The sequence below is a fragment of the Botryllus schlosseri genome, chromosome 2 (genome assembly GCF_051294905.1).
Source record: "Botryllus schlosseri isolate E-star chromosome 2, Bs_hap1, whole genome shotgun sequence".
Classification (NCBI taxonomy): domain Eukaryota; kingdom Metazoa; phylum Chordata; class Ascidiacea; order Stolidobranchia; family Styelidae; genus Botryllus; species Botryllus schlosseri.
The window spans coordinates 2377819-2393646 of NC_137237.1; the positions used below are offsets into that span (position 1 = coordinate 2377819).

The 15828-nt window shown below is 38.1% G+C and overlaps 2 protein-coding genes and 1 long non-coding RNA gene across 31 annotated transcripts in view; 1 reads left to right on the forward strand and 2 right to left on the reverse strand.

The window, feature by feature from the left end:
- The window catches only part of LOC145432971 (uncharacterized), a 77364-nt gene extending 69428 nt beyond the window's left edge, over nucleotides 1-7936 (reverse strand). For all 10 annotated transcript variants that reach the window (XM_080309818.1, XM_080309812.1, XM_080309813.1 and 7 more), the window contains exons 1-8: nucleotides 7745-7936; nucleotides 6681-6908; nucleotides 5561-5716; nucleotides 5322-5501; nucleotides 4880-5035; nucleotides 3101-3298; nucleotides 1650-1811; nucleotides 947-1153 (exon numbers count right to left, since the gene is read on the reverse strand). In XM_080309818.1, the coding sequence (XP_080165944.1) occupies nucleotides 947-1153; nucleotides 1650-1811; nucleotides 3101-3298; nucleotides 4880-5035; nucleotides 5322-5501; nucleotides 5561-5716; nucleotides 6681-6908; nucleotides 7745-7868 (1411 nt within the window). In that variant the 5' untranslated portion in view covers nucleotides 7869-7936. The remainder of the gene's footprint in view (nucleotides 1-946; nucleotides 1154-1649; nucleotides 1812-3100; nucleotides 3299-4879; nucleotides 5036-5321; nucleotides 5502-5560; nucleotides 5717-6680; nucleotides 6909-7744) is intronic.
- Nucleotides 1-15828, forward strand: part of LOC145432992 (uncharacterized) — a 365973-nt gene that overhangs the window by 145294 nt on the left and 204851 nt on the right. The gene's annotated exons all lie outside the window — the stretch shown is intronic.
- LOC145432975 (uncharacterized) overlaps nucleotides 11149-15828 on the reverse strand; it is a 63839-nt gene continuing 59159 nt past the window's right edge. For 9 of the 20 annotated variants that reach the window (XM_080309835.1, XM_080309838.1, XM_080309837.1 and 6 more), the window contains 3 exons: nucleotides 15371-15460; nucleotides 13931-14080; nucleotides 11151-11517 (listed from right to left, as the gene is read on the reverse strand). In XM_080309835.1, coding sequence (XP_080165961.1) covers nucleotides 11270-11517; nucleotides 13931-14080; nucleotides 15371-15460 — 488 coding nt within the window. In that variant the 3' untranslated portion in view covers nucleotides 11151-11269. Of the gene's footprint in view, nucleotides 11518-13930; nucleotides 14081-15370; nucleotides 15461-15828 lie in introns of all 20 variants that reach the window. The other 11 variants (XM_080309823.1, XM_080309826.1, XM_080309822.1 and 8 more) reach the window with 4 other exon arrangements.

Sequence of the window (15828 nt, forward strand, 5' to 3'; positions counted from 1 at the left end):
ATTATACTTAGGGTCAGACAAGGGTTGTAATGACACGACTCGAGTCTGACTCGAGTCACGATTTTATGATGACTCGACTTGAGTCATTTTCTCAAAATACAGAAATGACTCGACTCGAGTCAATATGTGTATTGACTCGACTTGGACATGACTCGAGACTCAGACGGCCAAGACAGACATTTTGAAGTATGGTAAAGTAACCACACTGTTGGGATTTCGTCTATTGGTACTGGTACTTGAAAATGCGATCAGAAACTGCTTAAGGTGAGGAAAATTATTATATTATAAATGCGATATGCGAACCATTCGATATCACCAAACAGAGTTATAAAAAGTGAATTTAACAAGACTTTAAATGTAAACTGGTCAGTCAACACAATGACTTGGACTCGACTCGAGTCATAATACCCTGACTTGGACTCGACCCTCAGCTAGCTGACTTGGACTTGACTCGGTGGTGAATTGAAATTGACTCAACTTGACTCGAGTCAAAACTATAAAAGTGAGATTGACTCGTGACTCGGAGTCTTGTGACTAGGTTACAACCCTGGGTCAGACTTCCGATTTGATGTGATGTATCAACGATGAAAATGTTCAGAAAATTACTTACAACGCAAGTTTTCACAGTAAAGTGTTATTTGACATGAGTGACAAAAATGAAATTCCTGCTTAAAATTGCTAGAACATCACTTGAAAAATATGAAGGCCACACAACAGAACACCGGTATCACGACTCAAGCCGACACGTAGTTTCTACTTGTTTGGAAACACCTTTTTTCAATGCGGTAGACTTGAACGAGAAATAGAACTAAAACTAATCTTCCTTAACTAGAACTAGAACTAGTAAAAAACTAGTAATTAGTTAACCGCCAACTAACTGGACTTGCAGTTTGCGCAAGTTTGCGTTGAACAGCTAGGACATTTCAGCCATCAATTTAAATATCACCTGGGGCGGGATCGTCCTCTATTAATTTCTGTTGCCAGACTTGCTCGCTGTCCAAACTGTTGCATTTGGAATCGGCGCAACAAGCAGCTTGGCACTGCGACAGCTTGAAGGTCAGCCCTGGTAATTCGGGCACCAAACGCTTGACCACATTGCAACTTTCCACGCCACAATATTCAGCCGTCGTACATCCACCGGATATAACTTCCACTGAAAAAACGATAATCATTATTATACCTGACTTTAGTACATTTGTGAGTGAAATCGGTGGAAAATTCAAATCAAACAGAAAAAAAAATTGTTTTAGAAAAGGATTGCAGTGCCTTTTAAAGGTTTTATTACTCACGTCTAGGGCCGTCCAAAATTGAGTACCCAAGTTCAAATAAGTACAATTCATGCAACCACAATTAATATAACGAGAGTACTACATCACTACGTATTTGATTGCATTTCGTGACAATGCTGTGAGCTGATCACGACCTCACGGATATCTGAGTTCCAGAAACGTACGTAGCTTGTAATCATGTTTCGTATGCTGCGATACGATTAATCGGGGTTTCAAGGCTTCCACAGTGGAAAATACTATTGGAAGTGCCATCCTCGTTGAACAATTCACTCTTAGTGGCCAGGAGCGTATAATTTCAGTACACGGCAAAATATCATCTCTCACTGCATGACTCGAGTCATTGTGCGCAGCCGTACTCACATTGCGGAATGAAAAATCTCTCTCCCTCCAAAACAGTCTTCACTAAGACACAGCCGGTGTCAAGGGCGGAGCAGTTTTGCAAGATTATCGCTTCGTCGAACGTCTGTTCGGCAGACTTTATTTGACGGACGTTGTAACACTGGAGTTGCGGTCCTGGAGCGGCTAAAACGTTGAACAAATATGTCATCGGCATAAGCACTCGACCAATGTGTTTTATAGCATAATATGCATACATAAAATATGAGATTTTGCAATGCTGAGGTGCTATTTGATACATTCTACTTTCCAAAGTGAGCAAAATTTGATATCACTCCACTCGACTCCTTCATGGTATGTTGCTGTATTCTCAGATTGGACAGCTAAAACTAGAACTACTCTCTTTTGAAAACTCGCAACTAAAACCAGAACTAGAACAAGAACTAACGACCTTTGAAAATCAGCAACTAACTAACTAAAACTAGATTCGATTCCGAAAAAAACCATTTCATTTATCACGATTGGTTTGGCTGTCCACACCAATATCAGTACAGGACTGATTTTGACTTTGAAATAGGACGGGTAACGACCCTACAGCCCACCTATAGCTATGTTATTGTTCGTAGTGATGAGTCTGAGCTTGCAATAGCTGCTAGAACATCACACTACAGATAACTAACCTATGGATCAATGCTCAACTCCAATTGCCACACCTGAATACCCAGAGAGATTTAGCGCTGAGTAATCAAAAAGCAACATAATTGGTAGTCCTATAGCTGGCGACCCGAGGGCCAAAATTTAATAAGAGTGGTCATAATGGAAAGCTAGTGTCACACCGATTCTGAAAATACAAACTAAAATATTGTCAGGGCAATGGAACTACCCCGAAACACCCCTCAAAGTCTGAAAATCAGAATTGTTCCGAACAATGGGAAAGCAGCAACACAATGACCAATTGCGTCGAGCGATTGTTCGGAACAATACAGACTTTTAGACTTTAAAGGCTATTGCGGATTGCTTCCATTGGTCTGACAAGATTTTAATTTGTATTTTCGGAATCAGCTTTCGATTAAGACGAGGTTTATCAAATTTTAGTGCTCAGGTCGCCAACTATAACACTACCAATTCTGTTGCTTTCAGATTGCTCAGCAGTAAACCTCTCTGGGTTTTCAAGCGTGGCGATGGGAATTGCGCATCTATCCGTAGGTTAGTTATCTACAATCACACAACAGAACATCAGTATCGGGATTCACGCCAAACGACGGCATGTGATTTCCAGTTGTTCGGCAACTGAATTTTTGAATACAGAATTAGAAGTGGAACTATAACGTCTCACTTTCCGAAATCCGCAACTTTGAACTAGAGCTATAAGTACCAAAAAAATACTAGATTGGTAGTTCGTACAAGTCTGTTCGAAGTCCTATAAGATGCAATCCAGATGAACATCCTACATCATTTACAAAGTAGGTACCCACCTGCAGTGGTTTCCGCTTCTGGCGTAGTTATAATCGGTGTTGGGCTACTGATAGTTGGCTCCGTTAAGGTCTCATCTGCCTTGTTGCATAAGTCAGAATCACAGCAGTACGTTGTGCAGCTCAAGGCATTTGCCAAGCCTTCACAAAAGCTGTCATCGCAAAGACTTTCCGCCTTACAAGAAGCTGTTTCGGTTGTCACTAGGAATAAGAAGAAAATCTAATTGGTATGCGAAAAATAACTGAATAATATATTCGTATTGAAATAAAACCGAATATATCCGCCTGACACTCGCCAGGGGTAATCGACAGCAACTAGTATAGAATTGGAAAGAACTTAGTAGATCAACAATCGTATCAATAAATATGACGTCACCGGTATGAAATTCGCAATGAAATGCATGGACGCATACTTCAATTGTATATTGAACTGCTGTACCTCCAAGAAGCTCTATAATGAAATATCATGACAAATTCAAAAAGGAACAAAATTAATTTGCAAGTATTAATTATGATGCTGAAATATTTATAAAAATATAATACTGTTATTCTTGTGTTCAATAGCCAAGTGAAAGTACTTCCATAAATTTCTCTCAAATACATGTAGAAATAGCGATATTCGAGACATGTAAAAACTACTTCAAGTGGAACTAAAAAATTAAGGCTTGGAAAATAATCAGGTAAGCAGCTTCCAAAAACAGATTTGGTTCAGTTGTCGCATATTTTTAATAGCCAATGAACGGTGGCAAAATTCGAAATCGCAGAGTGCATCTTCACGACTAGAAATGACTATTGCTGCTACAAATTGTCGAAATCTTCGAAAATATACTCAGTTACTGACGTGATCAGGGGCTATTTTACTCAACCCTTCTGTCAATTTCAATCGTAAAAGTGATGGAAATCGGCAACATCCCAAAATGACTTTTTACTCTACAAAATCCGTAGTATAGAGAGTGAGTGGTTTGATAAAAAAATGTGAAATAGAAGTGAAAATAGAATTGAGAGTGATGCAGGCAGGCATAACCTACTTAAGTACACACTAAACTTTGAAGTACATTGTCACTGACCCCCTCTGATGATGCAATCCACTAAAAGCAGGTGGCTAGATTTGAAAAATTGATTTTTACGCATATGTAGAATCATCAACTTTAATTTCAATAAATAGAATGGTATATAAATGTTTATCGACTCGTGCGAAAGTGGGCAGTATCGCTATTTCTGAATGATACAATACTAATTTAAAAACAAATTGGATAAGTTTTTGTAGTTTGAAGAGATTCTTTGAGGTACAGAACTTCAATATACAATTGAATGGTATGTTGATATCAAAATGAACCCGAATATTTTCGGCTGACACTCGTCAGGGGTAATCGTCAGCAACTAGTGGAGATTTGGAAAGAACATTGTATGTCAACTGCCATATCAAAAAAGATGACGTCACTGGCATGAAATTCCGGTACCATGTATAATAGTACATTGAGCTTAAGCGCTCTCTTCTCCCTGATTATTCGAAATGTCATGCTGGTGACGTCATATTTTGTGATACGATGATTAATATACAACGTTCTTTTCAATTCCCTACTAGTTGCTGACGATTACCCCTGACGAGTGTCAGCCGAAAATAATCGGGTTCATTTCGATATGAGTTTTTTGTAGTTTAAGGCAAAACCGTCTCTAAACACTGACTTTGCTATCACTAGAAATGCATCTTGATCCATAACTAAAAACCAACAACAAGGTTGGTATCAATTTACAAAGAATACTACATGCGTAAAATCTTACCTTCGACGCCAAAGATATCGACTACCGACTTTGTGTATGAGCACTTCGAAGAACTGGGGCATGTAGCAATAGTTTCCTCTGCCATATCAGCTCCGAAAAGAACAGCTGGTGTTGTTTTGTCCAACTGATAACACTGCAGGCCTGGCTTAATGTCACCTTACAGAAAATGCATTGTGTAAGAATAAATATTAGTTATTAGTAGTAATATAACTTGAGATTTTAGAGCTTTGTAAATCAGACTTGGAGAGCTAGAAAATTTTCATCTTTTTCAAATTGAATTAGAATTAGAATTATAGGTACAGTTTATCCCAAATTAGTTCAGAATTAGAATTACTGAATTCGCGAAAACTTGAACATTGAATGAAGTTCAATCATGCATTGTAAAACAACATGACGTCATCTTCTGGGCTGAAATAATGATTAAATAAATGAGAAATCCTACCATCATCCGGTAAAGGGGTGGATGTGTCTTCAGTTTTGTTTTGACCATTGCAGAAATCTTCTGAGCAACAATATGACAAGCATTTCGTCGCTGAATTCATAGAGAACAGTTGCGTGATTCCAGTACATGGGTTTACGGAGCAAAGCATTTCTGGCACACATGATGCAAATGTGTTTTCAACTGTAACAGAAAATCTGTTATGTAAAGAACCCGGGTAATGCATGGGATAGTCATTTTACCCTTCAGTCCAAACAACTCAGTGGTTGTGGAGTAGTATGTGCATTTAGATCCAGGCGGGCATTGAACCAATTGTACAGTATCGCTTGAAACTTCTCCACCAATGACGTTGCGATCGATTTTGAAGCATGATAACTGTGGTCCAAGAGCTCGTGCACCTTGGAGAAATATACAATTGAATAATATATTCATATTGAAATAAATTTTAGTATGTTAGGCTGACACCAGTCAGGGGTAATTGTAAGCAACTAGTAGGGAATTGGAAATAACATTGAGTACCGACAACAATCTTATCACCAAGACTACCTTAAAATACGCAATTTTCTATCAATAACAACTTCTAACAAAGAAAATATGCTACTCTCAAGCTACAAGAAACAATGTTTAACAAAATACGTATACATATATTGTATACTATTTGTTCACATATTTCATATTTCATATGGGCAAGGATGTAAAATGAATATCTATTCCCAATGAAAGCTATAAAAATGTTTCTACCAAGATCTTTAGGTTATTTTCGATTGTGCTATGATTTTTTTTTCTTTATTTATATTTTTGTTAGTTAATCTAAAGTTTTGAGTTCTGTAGTAAGATGCATCTGGACTGGGTGGCTCGATTATGATCACTTTGTCATACGGAGCCTCCCATCTATACCTTACTTATCTTCATAACATATTTCAGCCAATTAGGCCTACTTATTTTCATGTATGTTATTGATTTGGCAGGTTAACAAATAAAAGTTCCCTCTGTCTCTCTCTCTGCAGTAGTCACTAATTGTGACATCCAAGTATTCTTGTTTCTATTCACGGTCAGACCTGTTAACAGAATGTACTAATAACATACATTTGAAGTTCTGTAAGAGTCAGTCAATCAACCATTTATTCGCAATTTTGCCAGTTTAAAACACCGCGAAAATGCGATAACATGAGATGCAGGAGAGAGTCGAAATGATTTGGTAAGACTATCAACATAATTCAATTGTAAAATTAATTTCAGATCCATTTCCACAAAAAAAGAATCGGAAGTATTATGCTTGATGTAATTTTTGACAAAAACAGCCTCAATTCCATGTCTATAATTACATTGTCTCATAAGAGAAATCAGGAAATAGTAACATACCTCCTGTTGTTGTCTCGGAAGGACTAATAATGGGAACTGTCGTGGGTTTTGCTACCCGTTTAATTCCCAACTTTTCCTTTTCATTACAGAAATCGTTTTCACAGCAAGTAATGTTGCAATTCTGAAGAAACATTTCGTCTCCAATTGCAGCTATGTTCTTCAGTTGATCATCGCATAATCTGTTGCTGCAGGTTGACTCTTCCGCACAGTCACCGTAATTGATTTTAACTGAAAATGTTCACCAGTTATATTGTCAGAATCAGAAAGAAAAATTGTAAACGGTATCTCACGAGAGTAGATATGACTTTGATAACAGTCAATAATATTTTAGGGTAAACTTTTACACTTATGTAATTGAATGACGATGGAGATTATCATCATTTTACATGCAAGCTCATCTGCTAAACAACTGAAAGTGGTCAGTATTGAAGTACATCTACGTTTTTGGAGCACTCAAGTAAGTTTCCTCTACTTGCAGTGTTTACTCACAAGTTATGTTTTTCGACTACTGCGACTAATACCAGTTTTAAATGCACTTCTTACAGTAGAGAGTAGTTTCTGGATATGTATGCATCAACTTTGTGAGTAAAATTGTCATCGAAATTGGGGGAAAAAGTCCTTGTATCACAATCACTGAATAATATTATAAACTGCGCCTATTTGTAGTGTCATTTGCGTTGGTTGGAAATAGTCAACACTGATTGAATGCGTTAAGCATGCAACACCTGCTCGCAATCAATCAAAGTATGGCTTCATTTTCTGCATCCACTTGAAGTATTTTTGACACTACTTGGAAATACTACTTATAAAAAAATCAAGACTTTGTAAAATTTTCATTTTTTTGGCCATATCTTGGTCATGGTTATGTTTAGGTTTGTCTCATTGTTTCAAAACGGCCAAGACATAGCCGATAGAAAATGAAAGCTTTACTGATTCCACCATGGCGATTAGAAGAAGTATACAACTACCAAAAAGAACTTTTAAATTGCCATATCCAGATAGTTTTGATTTAAGATATAATTTGTTCCATGCAATATTCTACGCCAATAAAATGTCATCCTCACTTGATTCGTTATCTTGCGAGATGTAGTCAGCTGTAACGAACATGCACTGTTCTTGCTGTTTACAGCTTTTGCGCCCCGTAGTTGTGATGACAGGTCTTTCGAACGGGTGTATAATGATTTCCATTGAGTTGAAACAAGAAGGACCAGCGGAAACTGCAATGTTGTGAATATAAATTTGATTCGCATTAAGAATTGACCTTGCAAATAAGGCTTGGCACTCCGATTCGGGAACTAAAATCTGAATTGAATATGAATTGTTGATGAACTATACTGCTTCGTAGCGTCAAAAGTTAAACACCAATATTTTGCCCCATGTATTAAATGACTTCTCCATACCTGTTGAACATGTTCACTGCCATTATACAAGATCCCAGTCAAAGGAAAATATCTATTTACCCCCACCTAATAGCAACTTAACTAAGAGACTTATTGACTACTCAGGACCTATCATATGGAATGCATTACCACGACATATCCGTGAATTGTTGTATAATCCTTTTAACCTTCTTGATTACATCTTATCCCCATACTATCACTGCTGCCATACCCTAATCCAGACACTGCTTCATTGTTATACTATTATCAATTTTCTGTAATTTTTTCTTTCTTTTATAGCAACAACCATTAGTTACCGCCAGATTGCGAGTGTGGTCAGACTAGTTGACCTCCAAAGTCGTATCGATCATCCTCATCCTATACCAATATTGTGCTGCATGTTTTCTATGTCGTCATTGCTGCCGTCCGTTTGTTTTTTATTTTAGTTGAATAAAAAATATAGACTCTCTCTCTCTCATTTTAATGATTCGAGTTGAGTAGTGAGATACGATTTTTCCGAGAGTGGAAATTATATGCCCCATCGCACTAGAGTTATAAGCACCTAAATTTTGTTTCATAATCAATGACAATCAATGAGAACAATAGTTACGAGACTTTTTTGCTATCCTGGAACGCTTCAAACCTTGCTTGGTCGTATCACGTCCTCAAAACATGTAGCAATTGAAGTACAAATCCACGGATGTTGGTGGGATTGATTTTCTGTGAAGGCCTGATCAGTGATCAACCCACGGCATTGTTACAGACTACAATTACCTTTAATATGGTATGGAACTTGCAATAGTTTCTTCGTGGTCGCATAAAGGGCACATATTTGAACTTTTCATATCATGCGTACTGTTATGACATCCTATTGAGTAATACTCGACGTGGCCCAAAGTCCGATTGTCGAATTTGCCCAGCTCTACTGGAGGCACGATCGAGTTCTTCAGTTGTTTCCTACTCTTTTCTGATATATGTGTTAAACAGGGCAGCAAAATCGAGCCTTAACTATAGTACATGATAAACAATGGTAGAACGGAGAAGTACAACAGTGGTACCGCCTTAAAATGTGTCTCCTGGATTTGTCTATTTGATTTCATAGCAGCAAAACTGGAAAGGTGAGCGACATAAAGCTCTGACCTTGTGATATTATCAAACATCAATTGTTTGCATTCGTCGAGTTAGAATTGAAGATTGATGGATTTGAAGGCGTTTGAGTTATAATTGTGTTTGCCATGATCAAAGAGAGAGTTTGAAGTAAGTTCTGCCTGAAAATTCTACACAAAATGGTCGCAGATTACATCAACTGTTGAACTGGACAACTTTTAAAAATGCCTATGTACTGCTTACCCCTAACATGCCTAAAGTTGAAAGCCTTGGGGTTAAACTCTCTCTGTACTGTTTTTACTCAATGTACTAACTTTCCCTAATATGATATATCAGTGAATATAAAATAGGCAACTAAAACCAGTATACATATTATGGTTAGTATCAGGCACAAAAATAATATCAATCATGAGCGGATGAAAATTTTGTTGCGTTTAAGTGTCGTTGTCAACAATTCATAAAGTGTAAAGGACCTGGGCGTGTTATAAAGTTAACCTACCGTATGACATCCAACCAGGCATTCACATATTTACGAAAATTGTGTCTCGTGTCACACATGAGCTACTAAAATATATTTTGCTTTACGAAACTCAGTTTGTAATTAATTCGTTATGAGAGAGTTATTACTGGCTTACATCTAATTTCAACCGGAGTGGCATGAGGCAAGGTGCCAGTTGAAGCCTCAGCAGTAGCACATTTTAAAGAGTCTGAGGTTCATTTATCCAAAATATCGCTAATGATTTCTTATTGCTATTAAACAATGTAAATTTGACGGACAAAGACCCAAATTACTCCTCTTTATAAGATCCATAAGGTAACTGTATTTAATTCTTGCCAAACCTAACCTAATGCATGCATTCCAGGTTTATTATACACAGAATATGTTCTCATAATACCATCCAATATATCGTTGATCCTAATAGCCCGAAAATATATGCAGAATAAGATTTTATTTGCAGCTACATTGAAAATAATTTTCTAAGCACCCATACTACACCGAAAGTATTATAGACAGTGATTGAATCAAAAACATCATCACCCAAATTTATATCATTTTGATAATACTGGTCAATAAATGGAGTCACCGGCTATGATCTCGTCCAGAGGGCGATATCGTTGCCTGGGGACAATTTCGAGAGACGGAGGGTGGTGGGTGGGAGAACAAACGTGTTAAAGTAGAAATACTGTAAAAGAAAAAACTACTTGAGCAAACGAATACAATCCATGTAAATGTAGAAGGATTAATATAGTCATGACCTCTATTCTTTAGGGGGGCGACAATCATATATTGAGCATAATAAGGGGGCGATGAGTCAAAAAAGTTTGGGAATCACTGATCTAGCCTATATTACCCGTATCCCGTAAGAAAACATTTCACAAAATATGAAGTAACAAGAATATGTACAAATTTCCGATAAATGTTGTTTCATTGATGTTGAGGATGAAAACTATTCAAATTTCAAACTCGAAACAGGATTGAAACAGTCTCAAGTTGCTTTACTTGGGAATCAAATTGCAGCTAAGGTTTAAAAACACTAATCCTTTTTCGATATGGAATTACTCTACATTTTCGAATCGAGATATCGATTTTTGCGATTAATTTTAGAAATTCCAAATCCTCAATTTGATTAATGTCAAAAAGATCAAGTATTGGATCAAATATTATTGTGTATATGTTTTTGTTTTGAGGTATATTTTACATACTCAATCTGTTTTGTTAGTAATGTTCCGGTTGATGAAGCAATAAAATCTCTCTCTCTCTCTAATCAGCATGAGTCCAGCAAACAATATGTGATTACGCATGCTATTAATCATGCCACTACATTAGTACAAATTATGGCAACAAAAACTTGATATTGAGCGGTGTGATGTGCGGCATATACAAGATTTGAGCATGAAAAAAATGCATGCTTCGAAAAGTAGATAGATGATCAATCGCGCTATGATAAAACACGGAAATGCACGGGCAATGAAAATTACATGATATATTCTTGCAGCGAAAGATTCGCAATGACATGATCGTTAATTGTGCAATAAAGCAGCAGCATTTTAACTTGAATTGGCAGCAGGCTCGAATGACAAGCAGTTCGATTACAGGCGTCATTAAAGCAGCATGCGCGTTGTGAGATATCCCTTGCCTGTTGTTGACGAAGAAGCCGTTTGGGTTGCATCGGGCTGCGCAGTAACTGGCTCTGGTATAAAGTCATTGCATAGATCTGTTTCACAGCATTGAGACGTACAACTGGTATATTCCACAAGCGTTCCAGATTGTCTGATTTGTTCCGAAAATGTAGTGCATAGATCGCCGACACAGTCGGATTCATCGACGCACGCTCCATAGAAAGATTGCACTGAAACACGGCATAACGGAACCTTTTATATTCATCATGTCAGCAACTACAATACAACGGAGTGTCCAAATTCATTTTGGTTGTGTTTTTACAAGATTCTGCATATGTTCATCTGTATATGTTTGTTAGGGTCACCATATTTTGTGATCTGGAAAAGAGGATACTTTTTACTACTCAAAAAATCTATAATATCAAACGAGAAAACAGGGAATTCGAAAATATTTACAGGAAATACTGTAGTCTTGACTAAAAAAAAACTACTGCTTTAACTTAGTACCAGTAACTTTGCCAGAAATTAGGAATACGGTTCAAGCATGGTTGTTTCCAAGTCACAGGTCAACCTTAGTTTTATAGTTTTGACTAGGGCCAAGTCGAGTCATTTTCAACACACTACCGAGTCAAGTCCAAGTCCAAGTCATAATGTCATTGTTCAGTATCGAGTTAAAATCGGGTTGAACTTAATTTTTTGAAACTCTAGCTGCGGTGATATCCAAGGTCTCGCATCTATAATATGCTCATTTTTCTCACCCGTAACATTTTTATTCAAACATATAAAACACAGTTCCTGGGCCTATTTTCAAATCATCGACCCTGATACACGAGACTTGAATCTAGTCCTATAGAATATCTTGAGTCATGCGCAGGCCTGTTTATTTTTGGATTTCTCCAAAAATAACAAAAATAGCTTAGTTTTGAATGTTTTCAAATTTTATTTTTGGAGATTCTCCAAAAATAAGAAATGAAGGTGTTCTTTATCCCTAATACTACTAGAAAACTTCACAGAAAGTATGTTATTATCATGTATTCATGTCCTCCAACATGTCGACATCATCAGTGATCTGGATCTAACTTCCCAATACTTTCATCACAAAGTCTTTGGCCTGGAGAATGCCCTCAAAAATCAGTGACAGACGCCCTTAAGAGACCTATCTATCACTTGATATTCGAGAAATCGGCTTCGACCGTCGCCGTTGTGGAAAACATCGAGCCTATAGAGGCCTAAAGAACTGTCAGATGGATTCAAACTCTTCAATCTTCCAAGCCTTTGCTCCTGACAAGCGCTGGTCAATAATGCGCTTGGAAGTGACATCCATTTTGTATCGGAAAGACATGGATTGGAATCGGTCTTCGATATTCTGTATTTTACTCGGATGTCCACTTAATCGACAGCCGACCTCGGTGTTCGTGGATCAATTCACGGAGCCGCAAACAAAGTAGCCGATGTATCATTGTTTTTCATATTATTAGAATCAAAAAGAGCCAAAAGTGTTTGTTGTGTCCTCTCTCCTATGTCCCACGAGGTTGCACCACTTGGTGTTGTAGACAGGGCAGGACCCTTTCATTGTCGGCAACTTCAATTTTCTTTTAGCCGTCGATGAGCCCTGCAATAAGGCTCCCAGCTGTATCGACCTTGGGCTGTGTCTCCTCTTCGTCGAGGACTGGTCGCCCGGTCGAACGCATTCGAGGTCGAGGACTGCACACCCCTAATCCTCCACGAAGTTGCGTACCTCTGTGAACTTGATAGCCCAGCACCCTCTGAGCAGAAAACCATCCTTGCTGCGGTGGTCATTGTCCAAGTCCTCAGCTGAGCTCCGAGCTTGAACGCGTTCGACCAGGCGATGTAGCTCCTCCTGCTGCTTCACGTTCAGAAACCCAAGTCCCTGAAGCTTCGTGAAGGTGGTGCTCAGCTCTGTGGCCATGCAACCGAGGACGATCAGTTGGATCCACAAGTGCGACGAAGGTGCACAGCCCGGACTTTTCTCATTGATAATCTCGAGTAGGAAGTGCTCACGTTCCTAATTGACAATCAACCGGTGTCAACAAACTTGGGACAGGTACTTTTCATCTCCTAGATCAAGTTCTGTTGCTGTCTGAGGTAGCCATTCGGTCCCATTGTCGTGTGGACGAAGTGATTCTTGTAGAGCTGGCGGTATTCGGCCTGCGGCACAAGGTCCAGTGGTGCAGCCCGCACCATACTCGCACGATTTCATACCCTGCCGCCTGTTCAACCCTTGTAGCCACGCCTTTGATCCATCCAGTAAGTGGAAGTACTTTTAGCACTTCCGAGACCCCCTCTCACACACACATGCTGTTTCTTGTGTGTTATTGTGAGTTTCCAGGTTGTTTCAACAGTATTTACGCTGCTCTGACTCGTTTATTTCACTAAAAAACATGAAAAAACATCCTCCAAAAAAAGCTTGTTTTTGGATATCCAAAAATAAACAGGCCTGGTCATGCGCAATGACTCGTGTACAAGTCGAGTTGATATACAAAGTGAATCAAGTTGAGTCGAGACATTTTCTGTTTTTAAGAAAATAACTCGAGTCAAGTCGAGTAAAAGAAAAATTATGACTAGAGTCATTACAACCCTGGGTTCAAGCAGATATCCTCTTGAATCTACTTAGTAATTTACCTTGTATATTGCCGTTCAAAATTCCGTTGGATTTGATTAATACACAACGAGTGCCTGCTTCGCATTCACGTGGCTCTCTTTCATCGACTATAACAATGTTGAGATCCAGCATAGTCATGTTGTCGATTGCGTAGCAACGAAGAACCCCATCTGAACAAGTTGTGATCAATGGTGATGTATATGAGGATAGGAAACAATACACACGGCTTGTACAACACCAGAACACCTTGTACAAAATTAACAAGTCTAGTTGGCTGATGGTCAACTAACAACTTCGTTTTTTGAGTAGTTCTAGTTCCAGTTGAAAATTTCGAAATGTGAGTAGTTCCATTCGTAGCTGTGTATTCAAAAAGAGATATTAGTCGTTGAACAACAATAAAACATTTAAGTTTGTTTGGTGTGAATAGTGTTTTGTTGTGTGACGTTCTTACGGCCATTGCAAGCTCTGAATCATCACCACTAACAACGGAGTAGCCAGGAGGTGGGTTTTCGGGGTCAGAAACCATCCTATATTCACCGATTCGATCCGATGAAATAAGAATTAATGAGCTGCTGCAGAATTCAGTCTAGGTATTTGTGTTTTAATTACCGTAGTAATTTGTGAATTTTTAAAGGTCATTAGTAGCGCAAGTTTTTGCAGCTTTTGCAACTTGTTTCACAGCTTCTGGCAGCTTCCTAAATCTTCGGAAGTTATGTAGAATGCTGTTTTAAGCTGTTTGAAGGAATCTTATAGTGTAGGTTCTGACCATTTTTTTTCATGCAACTTTATATTGATTTTTCATGCAACCAACTTTTACTGAAAATATTTGGCAGTATATGTAAATAGAACGCTTCATTATTCGACTGAAATACCGTAAATCAGCAATGATGTAACGGTCTGACGGGTATATCGGGAGCTGAGCCGGAAAGTTGACCTTTTTTTTCAGTCATTCAACGGAGAATGTGGATGGAAAACTGTTTTACGGGAGTGGAACTGGGAAGTTAACCTTTTTTTTAGTGCAACTTTTGTGAAAAATAAATGCAACCTTCCACGGATTTGACTGCAACAAAAACTTGCCCTAGTCGTTAGTTGGCATTTTGAAAATCCATTGCTTTGTACTAGGCTACCAAACACACTATTCAGAACATCGATGTAACAATATCAAACATACATCAAAATATCATGCGTTGTGCATGGGAAGGTATGGCCAAATTGGATTTTTGCGCTGACCCTTGAAACTTATCCATCCCGTTTTTCAGCGAATTGGTCTCTCAATATAGAAGTAGGAATTGGAGAGTGGTATCTATTATCAAATTATTATTCAAACTACAGAGTACTAATATTATATGTACGAAATTCTCCTTGATTTTTGAAACTCGAATCCATCTAAGATTCAAAAGAATAAAGGATACAATTGATATAAAAGATAGTATAAATGTGTAGCGTTATGTTAAAGTCACCTATTACAGGACTAGCAGTTGTTGTCGGTATGATATCTTTAACACCGTCGCTCGTTGTCGGCATGTATTGCGATTCCGTGATCACGGAGGCTGTAAAATAGGTTAGTCAGGATAAGTGTGGGTAGCGGTGATGATAATAATGCTGTACGAAGCTAGGGTGGTAAATATCATATCTCACTAATAATCAGCGGTATAATTAGGCCGTCAGATGTGGCAATGGTGGAAAGCAATGAAGTACTTCTACCTTTTCAGAATAATGAAAAAAGTTTGTAATTAGATTACTTCCATCTCAACTTGAACAGTTTTCTTGGTAAAATCACTTCCTTATTCACTATAGATTTTGAAAAGTACAAGATATTTTTGTGATGAGTTTACGTCGCTTATGTTAGCGTCACGTGAAATCGAGCCTGAAATTAATAACTGTTCGAGGATCGAAAGTATAGTCATTTTGATTTGGT